This window comes from Camelus ferus, chromosome 5 (assembly GCF_009834535.1).
Source record: "Camelus ferus isolate YT-003-E chromosome 5, BCGSAC_Cfer_1.0, whole genome shotgun sequence".
In the NCBI taxonomy this organism is placed as follows: Eukaryota; Metazoa; Chordata; class Mammalia; order Artiodactyla; family Camelidae; genus Camelus; species Camelus ferus.
In genome coordinates, this window is record NC_045700.1 from 44,558,608 (window position 1) to 44,578,060 (window position 19,453).

Sequence of the window (19,453 nt, forward strand, 5' to 3'; positions counted from 1 at the left end):
AATGTTCATTGTCTATACTGACACCGAGAAACAGTGATCTTGAAGGTGATGGAGTAATAAACAGGTCACATCTCTGAGTGTCCTTAGCTTTTTGTCTACATTGAATATTAAATAATTTGTTTAGTAAAAAATAAGCAGTACAGCCACATGTAATACTGTTGAATATTACCCCCAAATGGATAAAGACATACATGTCTCTACGTACTCGCTCTGAGGATGAGGGACCTACACATCATAGGGATTCAGAGCATCTTTGTTAACAATGATTTTTACACCCACATTGTTATTACAATCCAGCGGAATACTCTACTTTTCAACCTTGTGAGTCTGTGGCAAGACATTAGGACTATTTAACATGAGTTATATGGACCCCTAGAAGAGATTTACATAGGAGTTTCAGTGGTTCTGAGAGCCTCTTGATATTACATGTAAAATTTTGTTTGTGTTAAGTGCAGTTGATTTGCATTATTCAAGAAAGTTACGTTCTATAAAGTCGTTGTGAACACTGAATAAGCAAATATTGAAGCATTGTTTCTAGGGGTTAGTTCCTGCAAGTCTCTGGTCACAACACTTTTGTCAACTGATTAATACACAATCTTGTTTTATGTGTGTTTCTACTTGGAGACACCTTATTTAATACAGTTGACCAACACAGGGGTTAGGGGAACCCATTCTCTGTACAGTCGAAAATCCACATGTAACTCTACAGTGGACTCTCTGTAGCCACAGTTCTGCGCGTGTGGATTCAACCAACCATGGAGCATGTAGTAGTACTATTTACCATTGAGAAACATCTGCACGTAAGTGGATCCATGCATTCGAACCTGTGTTGCTCAAGGGTCAACTGTAGAAACTTCTTACAAATAATTAATTATATGCAGTATTTCTCTACATACCACAGTATTTCAAGTACAGTGTTTGTGTCATTAAACTCAAGGCCAACAGCACTATAACTCATTCCTGGACGAAGCTTATCTAACACATATATGTCTTCCAAGAGGCACACCACAGCCTTCTGGCACCTAGGAACACTAGACAGCACTTCAGCACTAAGGTTAGGGGCTATTTTAAATAGTAAAATCACCGACCAAAAGCACAAAAATGCAAAATCATGGCACTTAAATAGACCGAAAAAGACACTTGTTTACAGCATGAGAGCTGAAACTGGAAGGCAGAGGGTCACCTTTTTCAACCTCAGCTGGAAACATACACATCAGGTGTCTCAAAGTTTTCACCGCTCTGCATGTCTGCAAATGACCCTGAGAGCACTGAGTATTGATTGATTTTGGAAGTTACAAATACATTTCAGCAAGAAGGCAGTTCACAAACATAGAATCCACAAATAATGAGGATCAATTGTATATATGGTTTTTGGAGTCACTGGCTTCCACCAGATTCTAAAAGGGATCATGATGCAAAAAAAAAGATGAAAGACTCCTGTATAATATTCTCTGTCAAACCATATTCCCTTCCTTTCCTTGGCTTGATGTTTTTGACTACTGGACTGTGCCAGGACCTGTTCCCCTGCCTTCCACACTCAGTATCAGCACACTGTTATCTCCCTCCCTGCACTGCCTGTGTAAGAAGTGTGCCCTCGAGTGGGTCATGTATATTTACATCATTGTAATAAATACATATAGAGGTGAGGTGAAAATGACTAGAGATTTATTTTCGCTGGGAAAGAAGATGAGTTGAAAGTTCTAGTTAAGGCAACAACAGCAATAAAAAACCTCTGTCAGTTCCTCTCTGCCTTATCCAAGATAAAACAGCAGAAGTGGCCTTGCAGGAAATCCCCTCCACCTCAGGCAGCACCCCTACACTGGCCGGCGTCAGTGCCAGCCTTGCTTCCCCGTTCAGGGCTGTGGAGGCTTGGAGGGGAGGGTTGCTGTAGGGACTTTTTCCTTAAGAGACGGACAGATCACTTGCTAGTAATAAAAATTCTTTACAAAAGTCTTGTGAAGAAGATGAATATAAACACTTCTGAGGCTCTAGAATGCAAATAGTGGGTACTTACCAAGACCAGAAAAAAAAACTTTCATTTTTTTGTTTATTGCTGTAATCTAGATGGTTTATGAGACATTGGAGTCTGTGTCTTTATCCTAGAGTAAATTTAGTTGACAGATGAGACAAATCTTTTTAATAATGCCATGCTTTCAGACTAATTTTATAAGTCACAACAAGCCACGTAGAAAGGCAGTGTCTAATGTTTAAGAAGTAGATTTTGGAGTCAGACAGAACTGGGTTCAGATCTAGGCATGGCCAGTTACTAGTTGCAAGACTTTAGGAAATTTACCTAAAATCTCTGAGCCTTAACTTCCTTATATTTAGAATAGGAGTGATACTAGTGCTTACCTTATAGGGTCATTTTGAGAATTCAGTGACATAATGTAGGCAAAGTGTTTAGTATAGTGATTTCACATTGGAAGCAATAAATGTGTTATTTCTCATGTTTTGATAGCCATCTGAAATTCCGTGTGTGGAGTCCATGTGTATATGGAAACTTGCTCGTTTTCTGTGGGCTTAGGGTCTGTACTACAATTTGTAAAGCTTACTCATGACTACTTGGAAGGCCAACCAGCACCTCTCACAAGGAATCAGGCAGGACATTTGGCATGTGGGCAAAAAGCAAGCTTTCTTAGCTCCAGTTGGCTTATATTGTTGTATAAATTGGGTTGTAGAAGAAAGGTATACTGGGTTAGACAGACAGTGGTTTTATCCAGAATATGGGTTCTACTGATCATTTTGAAATTGGTTTCATTGGAAGTATTTTCTCTCCCAATAAATAAAAAAGATTTCCTTGCTGTGTTGGATGGGACCTAAGATGTACCTTCTTCCATGGAGCAAAACCCTGCATCCTTAATACTGATTACTAAACCGTAATGATACCAAGCATGGTAATGATGGAAGGGGAACTGAGTGACCGCTTCTTGCTTGTGTGCAAGGCAGTGATTTTTACTAACGACTTTTACTAATGAGGAAAACAGAGACTTTGAGAAGTTAAATAACAAGTCCAAGTCCACAGAGCTAGTAAGCGGCGGAGTCAGAATTTGAACCCAGTGTTTACAGTTCCACACTCTGTGTTCTGCAGTCCTTATCCCTTGAGCCCAGGAGGCTTTTCTGCCTATCTCTTTTCTTCCTATCTGGGCTAAAAACTTATAGGGTATTATGGAGAGGACTGGTCTTTTTATTGTGAAATCCCCACCTTTGGAAAGAACTATTTGCTAGATGATGACCTTAATAGAATCTACTTTCTGGATTATTTCTAAGAGATTTTTTTTTTTCAAATTAAATGAGGCTACCACTAACTAAATTAGCTCAGAAAGACAGCTCTTAGGTCAGACAACAACCTTCTCGTCTCTTTAGATTTTGATTTTTTGGAGTTCTTCAGCGTTCATGACAGGCCCAGTGCAGACAGAGGTCTCCTAATTTGAAGGGAGGCACCAAGAGAAGGTGCCTTCTGTTATATCCTTTGTCCAAAATTCCCTCTTTTAGATCTGTCCCATGTGCAGGAGAACCTAGTGACCCTTGACCAACCCAAGACCTTTCCAAATTCCTAAATTAGAAGATATCCCAATAGCATATTGTTTATTCTTTAAAATATAGTATCAAATAATTAGATGATGAACTATAGACATGCATTAACATTTCTAAGTTGTATATAACAGAGAACAGGATTTTGCTTACTTCCCAAGAGTTATTCTGTATGTGAACACAAGGACAGGATTTAAAGTCCTGTAAGGTAGCTAGACCAAGGAGCCCACCAGCCTTGTAGCTTTTGGATTGCAAATCGATGCTTTATTCTTTATTTTTTCCAATTTGCTGCAGGGAACGGGTACTGATCTTGAAAACAATACATGTACTTTTAAAATTATGTCTTGGCAGAATTAATACACATCAAGGATTTTTCTGATCACTAAACTGTTAAATTCTCAAATGCCAAGTGTCCACCGTCATTCTGAGGATGGGTAACAGGTAAATTCTACTAATAAGAGAAATACAGATGAGCATTTCAGCTGCCCTGTTACAGGGCATTAGAGCCTGAGAAGCTGGCACTTGCTGGCTGATTTGAATAAAAAGGGAGGCAAATGAAGGAGGAAATGCAGGGTTCAAAGCAAGATGTAGTTCTTCAGGGAAGATCTCTGAATAAAAAGTAGTGGGGAAATTCTCAAAAGGTGTGTGTGTGTGTGTGTGTGTGTGTGTGTAGATAAGGTGGAGGGGAGGGGGAGAAAATAGGAGAAAAAATGTTTTTAAAAACTCAGAATTTTAATTTGGTCAAAGGCAGACCCTAGCCAAGATCTTTCTTTCAGTCCTAATTAACTTTCCCTGAACCTCACCAGCTCTGAACTCTGTCCTCCAAGTGGGGCTCTGATGGGGGAAGAAACTTTCTATGCAGCATAGGACCTCTGCAGGGGGTGGGCAGGTGTGTTGTGTTTTTCTCTTTTCTGTGCAACACAGAGCTTTTATTTCCTTCTTCCTCATTAAAAAAAATCCAAAGTCAATCCTACAGGCAGTTGTACTCTTGCTTCAGCTGCATTCAAATGAAATGATGGCTTTGGGAATGCATCCAATCTGCAGCCTAGAGACAGAACGCTGTGCTGCTCCCCTGACATCACTTCACTCAGAGATATCCTCAGATTCTTGCTTGCTATTTAGGTTGCTTTTCTAGTTTTTGAAAACTTGGCTCCACATTTATTCCCCTTCTTAAGCAAACCTGTTTTCTTTATCCACGCCAATTGAAGCATTTTCTTCCATTTTGCACACAGTCTTCTTAATACCTCTCAGGGTAAGCCTCATGACTCACTCACCTCCCCAAGCCCCCATCCCTTCTAGCACCCACTTTTCACTTTTGTTGCACAAGGCTGCATACATCCTCACCCCATGGGGAGGTGGCTGCCTGGACAGCAGTTCACTGAGCAGAACACACGTGCTGACAGCAGCATCTTCCCGTTCAGATGTCCCTGCTTCCTACCCTTGCCACCTGTTCAGAGCAGATGGGAAGCTGCCACGGCGGAGGCTGGTGCTGAAACGCCACACACGCACCCAGCAAACCAAATAGGTCTGTGTGTGCAGGAGAGGGGATTTCATTATTGACGTAAAATGACAGAATTCAGGGTGCTTGCAGTTGTTTGCTACAATTATTTTCATTCATAAATTCCTTCCAGCCAGCCCAGGTCTTTGGGGTAGATGATTGGGCACAGGTGGATCCCAGGCTCTGCTATGCAGTGAGCACGTTGGAACTGTGGGAAGAGGAGAGTCTGATGGCAGGAAAGCCAAGGAGCTCACCTAATTCCCTGCAGTTCAGCCTGGGCTTTGGGCCTGTGTCTTTGTAATTACCCAGCCTCATGGGTTGTTCCCTGTTTTCTTTTAAGAAGTAGTTTGATCTCACGTGACATTATTGGAGAACTTAACAGGGACCCGTTAGAACATGGATAAATACACACATAACACTAATGGGGGCTTGTACTGAGACCATATGGTTCTTCCTAGAGTGTGGTCATTTTCAAGTGAGTAGAGCAGTGCAAATTCTATTTTTCTCTTAGATGTCTTTAAAACTTCCCCCCATGCTGTGTACTATTGTGTCCTGAACATCAAGGCTCCTCAAATATTTGGCCAAATAACTTTTCAGATTGCGGGAGATGTCAGAAAATGAATTGTCTATATCCTCAAATCCCTTCCCTCTGTCTGTGCTTCAGGTAGACACTTTGGAAGTGATACGACATCCAGAGGAAACCACCAACATGAAGGGGCAGACCGTGGCTTCCTACTTCCGGGTATGGAATCTTCTCAATCTCTTCTGCCTATTTTCAGAAAGGACTTGCCAACCTTTTCCACAAGAGACCCAGATACCATAGAGTCCCTGAAACAAGAGCAAAGCCCAGGACCTTGTTAAGAAAGGTGGGGGTGTGGGAGAGAAAATACAGTGATCTTGATCTCAGAAAGACCAGATAAAATCTCCAGTGTCTGCAGAGGGCTCTCTGCCGCTGGTGCATAGTTCTGTGCATTGAATGTGCTGATTCTATTAGCATTTGAGCTGCTTCTTGGCCTTAAATGTACTGGAGTCAGCCACTTTTCAGCATATTTACTGAGAAGTAAAGTAGTTAATAAAATTCCAGAAGGTGGCTTATCAGGTTCATGAAAGAATATGTCTTAGCTTTGACTTCATTTCCCTAGATCCATTTGACCCATTGCAAGACTGTTTGCCTGAGCCCAATTATTTCCCATCTCTGCTACCCTAATTGCTGATATTTCGTCCAGTAAATGACTCCTTCGAGTAAAAACATTATCTCTGGAAAGGCTCTGTCACATGCACATTAGAAAGGAAAGTTAAGACACAGTTACTTGTACTAATTTGTACAGGTTTGTTTATCTTCGAATTATGAAACATTGGGGTTGGGAGCCCCTTAGAGATCATTTACCCCTGGAAACTGAGGTCCAGGCTGCTTCATGATGGAGATGCTGTTAGGCCTAAGATGGAACTCAGGGACAACAAAATAAGTTTATAAGGTGGGATTGCCACGGAAGGGGCTTGGCATGGATGGTCAGTCAAGTGGGTCATGAGCTGGAGTTACCAGGCAGGCTGAAGGGCAGGATCTGAGACCCAGCACCATGGACAGAAGGCTCCACCAAAAGCTAGCAGGTTTAAGAAAGATCTAAAGCCAAGAAGTCTGACCTAAGCAACTGTGCTTTAGAGGCAGACTAGAACTGGCCTCAAGGATGTGGATTGCAGAGGCCCCGTGGCCTTTGGGTCCAGCAGTCCATCCATGCAGCCATCCCTGCTACAGCTTCTGCAGCAGCTGGGTTTTCAGCCCATGCATCATCACCCTCATAGTTGGAAATCTCTATCACCACTTATTTCTCATCTTGAGACCTACCCTGCTCCTGTCCCATTAGGGGCTTGGCTATATCCTCCTAGTGTGTGTGTGTGTGTGTGTGTGTGTGTGTGTGTGTGTGTGTGTGTGTGTGATGGGATTTGAAGGCTCTGATTGACTCTGTGAGGTCATCTTCAAGATCTGAGAGTCCTTTTTTCAGTAGAAGAAGCCTGTAGCTTACTATTTTCTGAAATATATCCATGACAACCAGTTGGGTGTCCTCAAAATACTGGTCCCCAGATGCTAAATCTGAGAAAAAAGGCACATTGCCAAGTTAGGTAACACCATTTTGAATCAGCAGGAGGTAGGATTACTGAACAATGGACTGATTTTGTGTGTTCCTTGTAATTGACCCTGAAGGCATGTCCAAAAGAGAAGCCTCCCACAGGGGATGCCCACGAGGAGCAGCCAGCACCCACCCCTCAGCTCTTCTGTGTGTTCTCTCTGCAAGAGCCCCATGCCAACTGCCCTCTGTATGTTAGTTCATCTTCATTATCGTCTCCTTTTTTCCTTCCAGTTTTCTTTGCCCTCTATTTTTCTTTTTTCCTCTGCCTTGTTGCCAGTGGTATCGGTAAGATTTTCTTAGACTTTCTGGTGTTCTTAGGTTGAAGAGGCGACTGACCCCTTCCCTAAAAGCTGGACATTTTAAATTATGGATACAGTCTGGAGCATCACTTTGGAATATAAGAGACAACCTAGTGCTGGTGATGGAGTTATGAGAAAACCTAAGCGATTTCTTAGACAGCTGAGTTTCTGCCAAATGGGAATATTGTTGGCCCTAGGTTGATGTTTAAAGAATGCTTTTGGGTCCACAGGCAGCTGTAAGTACTTCTCAGAACTTATATTATTATTTCCTTTTGCTAGGTTCTTGTTGGGCCTCAAAAAGTTCCATGATTTGTTTACAAGCCAGCAAACTGTGCTGGAGGCCCAGCAGGCCTGTTTTCATAATTATCCATTATGTTTGTGGTAACCTCGTTGTGTGTTTTCTCCCCTCGTAGTATTCTCTGATGGATCTGCTCTCCAAAATGGTGGTCGGGCAGCCCCATTTTGTACGCTGCATCAAACCCAATGATGACCGAGAGGCCCTGAAGTTCTCCAGAGACAGAGTGCTAGCCCAGCTCCGCTCCACAGGGATCCTGGAGACGGTCAGCATCCGCCAGCAGGGGTATTCCCACCGCATTCTCTTTGAAGAGTTTGTGAAAAGGTCAGGCTGGTATCTTGGGAAGTACATTATATTAAATGTAGCTCTGCCAAGGCCATTCTGTCCCCTGGGATTGCTCCTCCTGCCCGTTTGCCTCCAAACTCATAATTGGCTCATTACCAACTACCATTTACTTGTTTAAATGTTGTGTTTTTATTGTGCTCCAACTAAAGTACAGTGATCTGGGGGGTGGGTGGAGCTCCCTTCTGATCACATTTGAAAAATTAAAATGTCCATAGATATTTAAGTGTATATGTCCTTAGGTTTCAAAATCTGCAGCTATTTGATTGCTATGATGAAAGCATCCTTCCATAAATGCATCAAGATTCTGGCAAATGTAAATGCACCCAGGCACCCACTCCTCTCCCAGGGTCTGGCACAATATGATACAGCTAACATCTACAGAGCACCTAAAATATCCCAAATATATAATCTCCTCTGGTCCTTGTAAGCTGGGCTTTATTATTATCCCCATTTTACAGATGAGGAAATTGAAGCACAGAAGGAAATTAAGTGATTTGACCAAGGTCCCATGGTAGTAAATGGTAGAGCCAAAATTTTAACCCAGGAAGTCTGACTTCAGCAGCCACACTTGAATCTCCTCAGTCTACTGCATTCAGTAAATGTTTACTGAAATAAATTGCTGTAGAGCTTTTAAGACCCAGAAACTGCCTTTACCTAAGAGTGAAATGCTGCTCTTTTCTGAACAACTGCCATAGGTATGCCTTGCAAATGCAAAGCTTGTGCATATGGTTATAAATGGAGTTTTCATGAAACTTTCTGTGACGAAATAAAGAGCAGCAATAACAACAACAACAAACCATCTCTGAGAGGCACTCCTGTCTGAGGCTATCCAGAGAGGAAACCTAAAATTCAGGCTAAAATCTGCTGTACCCCATCAGCCATGTTAAGCTGCTTTTTACCACCATTCTGAAGCATACACCCAAGGTCATTTTTTCTAATTTTTTTCTCAGGGAAAAATGGATCCTAATATGTTTGCTTCATGGGTCTTCCAAATGACACTAAATTCCATGAAGAAGAAGGGGCAAAAAAAGTTCTTGCAATGAGAGCTCTTAAATTAAAAATAAGAACAAAATGGCTTTTTCAAACAAAGTATCTTTGAGCCTCTTTTTTCCTCTTAAATTTGGTGGTGGAGCAAACAAAAAAAAAAGATTATTTTAGCTCATGAATGTGACCAGTCAAGTATTTTTAGCCACTAAGTATTGAATACATAAAAATATTTAAGAAAACAGGTCAAATGCTAAACAGATTGGCACTTCTTTGTTCGTAATCAGAAAGCCATTAGGCAAGTATGAACAGGAGTTTCAAAATGTCAGTAAATCTGAGGGTATCAAAGATTTCCGAGCCAGCAAGTTAATTGGTATTTTGATCCTTTTGAGCAACTTAACAACAAAATGGATGAGTTAGCAGTTTTCCCTCTTGATGTTATTCAACAAATAGGTGCGCCTCTTATCTTCCCGTTCAGGAGTGCTGTTTTGTAAACTCTTAGCAGGAAATATGCAGACAAAACAATCAAAGGCAGGGCTTATCGGGTGGAGGTAAATAAAAGATAAAGACTTGTTTAATGTTACTCTTTACCTTTTTGTATTTTCTGGCATTCAGGACTGAAATCCTGATGTGCACACCTGAAAGGCAGTGTTTTGAGGATTATGTTGTCGGGTTCCAAATGGGGAAAGACTTCCTCAAGTCATCAGTCTACAGACTTGGCCAAACCTAGAATACTTCCTTGCCCCATCATCCTTGAATTTTCTGGCAAAATGACTTGGAAGTGTCATTTCTTCCCTTTTTTCCATTCATGGAGTCTTCAAGGAAAGGGTTATTTATGACACCCTCTCATCAGTGGGGCCATGTGGGTTGGTAGCATTCATCTATTCTCAGGTAGGCATGAGAGAGGCCACCTGACAGCTGAAACCTCCTGGAAATCATTCTGTTAAGACATCACAGAAAATGACTGTGAACACTCATTGGCTTCATAATCAATGGGCTCTGAAATACAGTCCAACAGAAGGTCTATATTGGGGCAAACACATATGACTGCATGTACTGGGATGTGTTCTGGCAAATGTCTAAAGGGTCAGACAGCACACTTGACTTAGTTCAAAGTCGTATGGTTTGTTTATTGAACTATTATAGTAAATAGTATAATTTAACGAGGAGATCGGAGTTCTAGTCTCCTTTTGGACACAGTATTTGGCAAGTAACCTAACATTTCTATAAAAGATGTTTCACCATCTACATGATATGAAGATAGGAATACACAGAGTGCACATCCTAAAGATTTTCAGGGATTGTATGCAGATTCTTGGGCCTTAGTCTCTTGAGTCTTCCAGAAAGGCCCATTCCTCCCAGCTGAGCTCACAGGAGAGAACTGCATCTCCCAGGACCCAATTCATAACAGTTGTTAAATCGGTGTCTGTTGAACAAAGTGAAACTGTTGCCTCTTCTCTTTCATCAGGAACTTCCATTTCTTCTCATTATGGCATGAAAGCCATGTTCCTCTGGTATCTCCATCTCATTCTCCCTTCTATTCCTCTACTTTCTCTCTTCCAGAAATCTAGGTGTCACCTTTATCTTCTCCCCACTTTCTTGGAACAGTCCATCAAAAGTCCTGCTGACTTTACCTGCTGAAGTTTCTCAACGAGGTCCCACTGGGAATCTCCCTATCCCTTCTCCCAAGGCCTTTCATAGTAGTAGTAACAGTAATAGTAGTAGCAGTAGAAGCAACAGCAGTAATAATGGCAACAGCTTAATTGAGATATAATTCATATATGATAAAAATCACCCTTTTAAAGTGCACAATTCTGTGGTTTTAGTATATTCACAGAGTTGTGCAACCATCACCGCTGTCTAATCTGAGCATCTTTTTATGTGCTTATTGATCATTTCTTTCATCTCCTTTGAAGAAATTTTGATTTTACTCATTAAATTCTTGATTTTTTATGTATTCTGGATACTAGCTCCTTATCAGATATATGATTTGCATATGTGTTTGTGATCTCCCATTTTGTGGGTTGTCTTTTAAATTTCTTGATGGTACCTTTTCAAGTATGAAAGTTTTTAATTTTGATGAAGCCCAATTTTCCTGTGTTTTCTTTTGTTGGTTATGCTTTTGGTGTCGTATCTAAGAAACTATTGCTTATTCTGAGATTATGAAGCTTTATTCCTATGTTTTCTTCTAAGAGTTTTATAGTTTTAACTCTCATATTTTGGAATAATTTTTATGGATGGTGTGAGATAGGGGTCCAACTTAATTCTTTTGTACATAGATCTCCAACTTTCCCAGCACCATTTGCTGAAAAGACTATTCTTTCCCCTATTGAATTGTCTTGGCATCCTTGTTAAAAATCAGTTTGACCATAAATCAGCCATAAGTTATGTCTGTATTCTTAATTCTATTCCATTGATCTGTGTCTATTCCAAGCCTTTTAAACCTCTTTTGTTCACCCTTTTGACATAACTTCCTAAATGGACTATTCTGTTCTCAAAAGAGCCACCAGAATACAATTTACCGAAAGTTCCTATCTAATCATGTTTCTTCCTTAATTAAAATCCCTAGTTGAAATGACCATCCAGACCTCCACTTAGTGAGCACCAGCCTCTCTGCCTGATACAGGGGAGTCTCCCTGATACGGACCCTGCCCACCTTTCCAGTCTCTTCTCTCTTGTCTTTCCACCTCTTGGCTTACATGCCAGCCAAAAAATGAACTACTTAAAGTTCTATAAACACCCAAGTCATTCCATGCTTCCGTGCTTTTGCTCATGTTATGCTTATGCTATGTTGCCTGAATCCCCCTTCTCCAAGTTCTCAGTTGGCTGACTTAACCAGGTTAACCCTGCTTATTCCTTAGGACTTTGAACAGGCATTGTCTTCTCTGGAACACCCTCCTTGACTCTCCCAGGCTGAGTTAGAAGTCCTTCTGATGAGCTTCTTTGGCAGCACTTTCTGTACTGAGGTGGAAACTAGCTGCCTGTCTTTTACTTTAACATTAACCACCTCGGAGGCAGGGATATTTTTCAGCCAATTTCCTGTCTGTACTGTCCAGCACAATGCCTGATACAAAATATGTTTAGTAAATATTTACTGATTGAATCAAACTTGTATTCCTTCTCCTTCATCACTGTCTTCTTTAACCATCTCCTGACTGATTCTTTGGTCCTTGTGGTTTTGAAGTGCATGACAGGCATATGGAGCTGGCTTTGTTGAGGTTAAGTTTAATCTGCATTGTAAAGTAGAAACTAGATTGTTAGAGCCTTAAAATTTCAGGTAAGTGATAAGTAGCTCTTAATCTAGAAAAGATAAAGAAACAATAAAAGTTAATAAAAAGCCTCCAACCCAGCTTGAAAATGCTATTATTAGAGTTTAATACATTAAAAAGGTGACATTTAAACACATTTGCTTTCTTTCTGTCTACAAAACATTGATGTTTTTTCCCCCGAAAGACACCAACTTCATAGGACGAGGGAGGTTCTCTGCTCTGGCTTCTCCCTGCCTTTCCAGCCTCTTTTCTCTTGTCTGCCCACCTCTCGGCTGACACTCCAGAAAGAAGGAATCGGTCAGAGTTCCCGAACACAGCACAACATATGCCTTATTATGGCCATAGCCTATATAAAAGCAGGCTGCTTATTTGGTGTACTAGTCAGGAATCTTTCAATAACAAGTGACTGAAACTTACGAATTGAAGCAAAATTTCAAAGTGGGTAATTTATTGGCTTACATAACTAGGAAGTCCAAAGATATGTCTGGATCCAGGGCACCAAGCCATTGTCTTCCTTTCAGCAGCTTTGCTTTTCCCTCTTTTGAGTTTCTTGTCACCTAGGAATTCTTCCCCACATGTTGACAAAGAAGCTCCTTAGGAAGCATCCTAAAGGCTTAGCAACATCCTAAAGGCTTAGTAACAGCAGCAGCAAACGAGTTCCTGAGAGTCCCCATAGGAGGAGCTGTCTCTTGGCTTGGGTCACGTGCCCATGCTTAACCCAGTAACTGTGCCCAGAAGAATGACTGGCAGGGTCTTTGGTCAAGTACCATTTGAACCATGGTCTGAGGGGCTCTGTTAAAGAAAGGAGAGGAGGAGGGTGGATAGGCTGTAGCAATAGGCCGTCATTACCCCTCGTTTGACCATTTCTTACCTGGAATCAACTGTAACAGTGCAGAAAGGTCCACCCCAATCCGGTAGCTATTTACCTAGAGGAAGTCTTTAAAATTTTCTAAGAATAATAAAAGTTTCATTAACAATAACAATATTAGCTTTGGAATAAGAACTATATACAGTTTATTAAGTTAACCTAAGCATGGTTGGCTTTTTTGGGGGGTGGGGGGAGGGGTTGTTCTTTGAACCACAGATGTACTATACAGTGGGTTTCTGAAAACAGTTTTTAGCTCTTCTTCACCTGGGGATTAGAAAAAACTCACAATCTCTTCTGGCTCAGTTTGAATTCATCCTCTTGCATTTTTTTCTGATCTTCATCAGTATGGGTCATGGTGTTCTTGTCCCACGTAGGACTGTGTTGGATGTCACATTCCTTTGTCAGAGTCTTTCTCCTGGCCTCTATTTGTACTTTAAGTATAGTCTTTAGTAATTACTTTTCTCAAGAAGGCTGCTTCTTCCCTTTTGTATTGTAAAATTCTTGCCATGATTTAGTATTTCCGTGACAAAAGTTTCTATTTCTACTCTAAGGGACAATACCCACAAAACTCCTTACTGAGGATATCTTCAGAGTTGACCAGATGACTTTCTTGGGTTCTAGAGCAATCCTTTGAGATCTAGATATTTTTGCCAGTAGCCAGTCTGGAGCAACTCTAGACATCTAGACATTTTTAGAGTGACCTTTGTTGTCAAGTCTTTCATATTTGGATTATGACCCTTGACTTGGTACTTATTTTGTATCCCTAGTCTCTTGTATGGTATGGTGTCTGGCCCATGATGTGTTTAGTGTTTCCCAGATGAGGGACTTTATTAGTCAGGAATCCATTTGAGTATGAATAACAAACAAATAAATATTTTTAGTGCCTTAAGCCAGAGTTTCTCTATCTCAGCACTGCTGACATTTTGGACCAGATAATTCTTTGTTGTGTAAGTCTATCCCTGTGCCTTCTAAGATGTGTACAGCATCCCTGGCTTCTACGTATTACATACCAATAGCCCCCCTCTTCAAGTCGTGACAATAAAAATTATCTCCAGATATTGCTAAATGTCCCCTGGGGGCAAAATTACCCAAATTGAGAACCATTGCCATTCTCACAAAAAGGAATTGAGAGATAAGCTAGTTTAGCTGTTCAGTGATGTCATCAGGGACCTGAATACCTTCTGACCTCCTCTCATTCCTTTTTACAGTCTTTAGTATATGGGTTAGCTTATAGTCTCATGGTCACAAGGTGGCTGCTGCCTCCCCAGGCATTATGTCTGCATTTAAGGTACAAAGAAAGGAAAGGGGCAGCTACATTTGCCCTGCTTTTATTAGGAAAGAAAACATCTTTCCAGAAACCATTTCACATACCTCTCATTGGCCTACACTGAGTCATATAACCATTCCTAACTACAAAGAGGGGCTTCAAAGTGAGGAACAGGACTGGGGCTGGGCTCATTGTCACCCAAAGAAAAACTGGTGTTCAGTTAGCCAGGAAGAAGTGGGGATGGAAATGGGAGAGGCACTAATTATGCTTATTATAGAAAAGTAATCTAAAGTTTATTAGTTGAATAAAGGAGTGACTGAATGACTAAGGGGCTGAATAGACTTGAATAGATACTTCCATTTCCTCAGAACCCACTCATTTCTACTCTTTGCTACCCAGCTTCTTTCTCGGGATTATAGTTTAAGAATTAAAAAGTGCCTGAGTAGAAGCAGGCAAGAAAATTGAGGACCCTTTAATCCTATTCCCATGGAGAGGTGTGTTTGCAGTTTTAAGCCTGCAACAAATTCTTTTAGCTCTTGTGAAGTGAACTGAATATCATCAGTTATCACTGTGAAAACTTCACCTATGAGAACACGGTCCCTGACATCCCCTTACAGAGACCCAGGGTTAGTACTGGCTCATAGGACAGGAGCTGAGAGAATAATCAGCATCACAGAAGGATCCAGCCATCTCAAGAAAAGACTGAAACCTTAATTTCAATTTTCAGAGAATAAAACTGCTACTTTCTTCTCTGAGTAGTCAGCAGTGAATAAGAAAACATAAATCCTCCAGGAGCTAGGATGGCTATGCCATGCCTTGTTTCTTGCAGGACATTCCTGGATTTTTTTTTTCTTCCACCTTTTCTCACACAGGTGAGAGCCTAACATAAAATAGATCTTAATGTGCCGTTCAGATAAGCTAGTATATCTGCAGCTAAGTGAACAGAATCCTTAATTCCCTGCAAATTGATTTACACAGTAGTGAGGGACATGTTAAGAAATAATACTTAGGGAAGATAATGGACAGCTTCAACATTGTGAGTAAAATACATTGCATGCTTATGCAAATAGTCTGCATTTACCTTCTCAAGGCAGCAGTTGAGTGGTAGCTTTCTCCGAGAGGGATCTCTAACAACTGCTGTCCCTGTACACTGTCATTCCCATTCTTTTTTGTTTGAGAGACTAAGTTGCTCACCCCTCCCCAACTGTGTGTGTTGATGCTTTTTATGTAGGTGAGACCTTGAATGACTTCCTTTCTCTCTTAACCATTGTTAAAACCTTGGTTAGTGAATAAACAAAAAACATTCTAAAAGTACCTTTGACAATATCGTTGAAAGACTCTAAGAAATGGCCTGGTTCAATTTTCCCATTTCACAGATGAGCAAGCTGAGACCAGAAAGATGAAGTAGCTTCCCTCAGGCTCCACCTTCAGGAGGTGGTGTATCAGTAACTCTCCAGGTTACTTATAGACTGAAGAGACTTTCTGTGACCCCTTGTCTTCATTCTTAGGGGGCAATATGGGTTTAAATTGGCCATACCTGGCCCAAGGATCCCTCTCAGTTTGCCTGTAGACGATTCAAAATCTCATAACTCATTCTTTACAGGTCCTCCCTTTCTCAGGGAGCCCACAGTCACCCAGCTGACACCTGTCTTTTATCTATTCAAATATCTTGACAGTTGTCTTTTTATCTATTCAAGTATTAGGAAAAATCATTTCTGTAGTTGCAAATTTAGCCTAAAGTCTGCATTGGTGATTCAAAAAGTGGATACAAGAGGTAGTATCAGTCCCACTGCTCTCCAAAGATACTGAGTCGCAATGATACTGAGTAATAAGCCCAGGCTATCTTTCCTGATTTCCTTAATGTCTGCTCTGTGGGCAGCCTCATGAGCTAATTCAGTTATAGGGACAAATCCATGTAGAAACAGGAACACAGGGAAGAGTGGCCGTGCTATGGTAACAGTATGTGAAGAAATAATGGAGAAAAACAAAAAGAAAGATGCTATGAAGGTGTTGGACAGTATCAATGCAGTTGAGAAGATGGCTACTCTGGACTTTTGGATTGGCTGCCCCACTTACTCTATGAAGATCAGTGGTTGAATTAAAATTCTCTGTCCCTACTTGGAGATTCCTTAAAACAAATTTCAGTGGGACTAGTTTATGTGGGGTAATAGCAATGAAGCAGCAGAAAAAAGAAAGAACAAAGAAAAGAATGAACACAAAGGAGACAAGGTGGAAGAGGAGAGGGAGGATGCGAGGAAACCTCCTGGCAAATGCCCACCACTTCTCTCTCCAGCCCCAGCTGCAGACCTGGTGCCTCAGTCAAGGCACATTTCCTTCAGAGCCCAGATGTGGCTTTGGAACTCCTCTCAAGATGGTGCTCTAGGAAACCACTGCCCAGTCCATCCGCTGACCTGCAGTTGACCGCTTAGCCATTCCTCTTCTAGCATGTTCCATTCACTTTACAGTCCCTATCTGCCCACCCCTGAGCACCATGGCTTAGGGAGGACTCAGAGGAGAGACTGTTAGCTACTTTTTCTTAGACCATTTGGGTTGGGAAAGAGAAAAATAAATTTTTGTCAAAGAAAGGAAGGGAAGAAAGGAGAGAGGAGCGTTTATTGACCACCTGCTTATGGCAGGCTTCATGCTAGTGCTTTACATGTGTTGTCTCACTTAACACTGGTAATAGACCACAGATACAAGAAAATATGCCAGTTTTACAAATGAGGGAACTGGTTAAAGCCACATAGATAGTGTGTGGTCGCATCAGGATATGAAGTGAGAGTTGATCTGATTTCAAAGCCTGTCCCCTCAAAATACATAAATGACACAGTTGAACACATCCAAAAAGTCATTACAAAATCAATCTGTAGTATTCAGTCAGAAAAAAAATACGTTAGTAATTTTACTGACTGTAAAATAGAACAATCAGTTTAAAGCTTAACTTTCTGTTACAAATTAATTTGTGAATAAACTCAGCCTCAATATCTAATTTTGTTTTTTTTCTTTAGAAAGCCTCTCATTTAGAGCTTATGATGAGGCAGCAATAGCACCAGAAACATTTATTAAGCACCTGTTGTGTATGCCAAATGCTATAGTGAGTAATACTGAATTCGAAAGAATTTATAATCTCAGGTCTTCCACAATCTAATAGCACAGATCAATGTGACTTTTTATCCCAAGGTCCAAATTTGAAGAGTCTTCCTAAGGATATAATGGACATAATGACTTTTTTTTTTGGTAGCAGATGGTAACCAGCTGTTCTGTCTTAACTGAAGGCCAAACACAAAAGGAAAAAATTAAAATAAAGGGGCTTATGGTAAATATGAGAGAGAACTTAATAAACTAAATCTGGATTTTTATACACACTAAAAGGAAATGGGCAATTGGAGGTAATTATCAAATTATCCAAGCCAAAATAGCTCAGTTCCCTCCATTATCTACATAAGAGAAAATTATTTACATGGATTGAATTGTTCAGATAATTGTCCTATATTTGGGGTGTCTGAGTAGACAATCTGGGTGGTCACTGATATAGATTTAGTGTCCCTCAAGGAACAGGAAAAGGATTGATGCTCTTTGCCATATGATTGAGGATGTTCCTACTTAGATGCAAGAGAGATTAATCAAACTAGTGATACATGATACTTTGACCAGGATTTGGGCCCACTGTAATTAAACTGTAATAATTTTTACATAATGTTTGAAATTAATTTTTAATTGCAAAAATAATGTATGAATACCTTTTCCTCTAAAATTTTTAAATCTATGTAAAATCTGTATAGCCCTCATTCCATTTCCCAGCATCCTGTCTCAATCCTGGCCCCTTTCTAGAGTAGCCACTATTATCTTTTTGGGTAGTTTTATCCTTTCCGAATATATGCACACACACAAACACAGGGAGAGAGAGAGATTGAAAAAGGGAAAAAGCCCTAAATTTTTAGCTTAACTTGATCACACAATTTATACCACTTGGCAGCTTGCTTTACTGTTTAACAATATGTATTGGAGATAAATCCTTCTTGTTCTGTAGCTCTGACAGATTCCTTTTAACTCCCTCACTGAAATCTGTGATATTTATTTAGCCGTTCCTCTCCTGGTGGATATTGACAGTGTGTCCAGTTGTTTGCCAGCAAGGCTCAATAAACAATCCTAAATATTAAATATGCGTGAGAATTTCTTTAGGATAGATTTTGAACACTTGCCCTTCCCAAAGGAGAATGATGTGCTCCAGAAAGTCATTTGAGCCTAATAAGAGAAAAGATGACAGAGAGACAGAAGAGCCAGCTTCTTTCCTTAATAGACTATGTCACTATACGCAAGTCACTTCACTTTCATGGGATTCTGTTTCTTGAAGTCGGTGGTCTTTCAGCTTTCTCACACATGAGGCTGTCCTGGTAAAACACAGATTGCTGAACCCCACCCCCAGAGTGTCTGATTCAGTAGGGAGGTATGTGCACGAGTTTCCAGGTGCTCCTGCTTCTGTGGGAGACTTCCGACTGATCCAAATGTGGTAACAGTAACCCAAGATCTGCGATGAAATAAAGGAATGAGATGAATTGCAAATAGAGACAAAACTGGTTTTTCCACAGTGGAAAGGAAGTAAATTAAAATCACCAGAATGGACAGAATTTATGTATCTATCAGTTACCTACAATTTAGAAAGAGTTGCAAAATCACTTACAGATGAACAGGGCTAGAATATGATAACCATAGAGGGCATGCTAAAGACAATGCATGTGATTTTCCATTGAAACACCAACACCTTACTGATACACTAATCCAAATAGAGTATTGTTTGAATCTCTCACACGTGTCAAGGTGTGCCTTACAGCTGATGTTCAAACATAGGAAATCAACACCTCTCCTAAGTCAAAAGCCGAATATTCCAGATCGCTATGGACATTCGTAAGTTCCAATTAGCTGGAAAGTGCTGGCAGATCAAAAGTCCCTGTTAGAGAGTCAGAGATACTG

The 19,453-nt window shown here is 40.7% G+C and overlaps 1 protein-coding gene across 1 annotated transcript in view; it reads left to right on the forward strand.

Moving 5' to 3' along the window:
• The window catches only part of MYO3B (myosin IIIB), a 313,633-nt gene that overhangs the window by 165,860 nt on the left and 128,320 nt on the right, over nt 1–19,453 (forward strand). The window contains exons 19-20 of the mRNA XM_032479659.1: nt 5,694–5,771; nt 7,868–8,073. Coding sequence (XP_032335550.1) covers nt 5,694–5,771; nt 7,868–8,073 — 284 coding nt within the window. The remainder of the gene's footprint in view (nt 1–5,693; nt 5,772–7,867; nt 8,074–19,453) is intronic.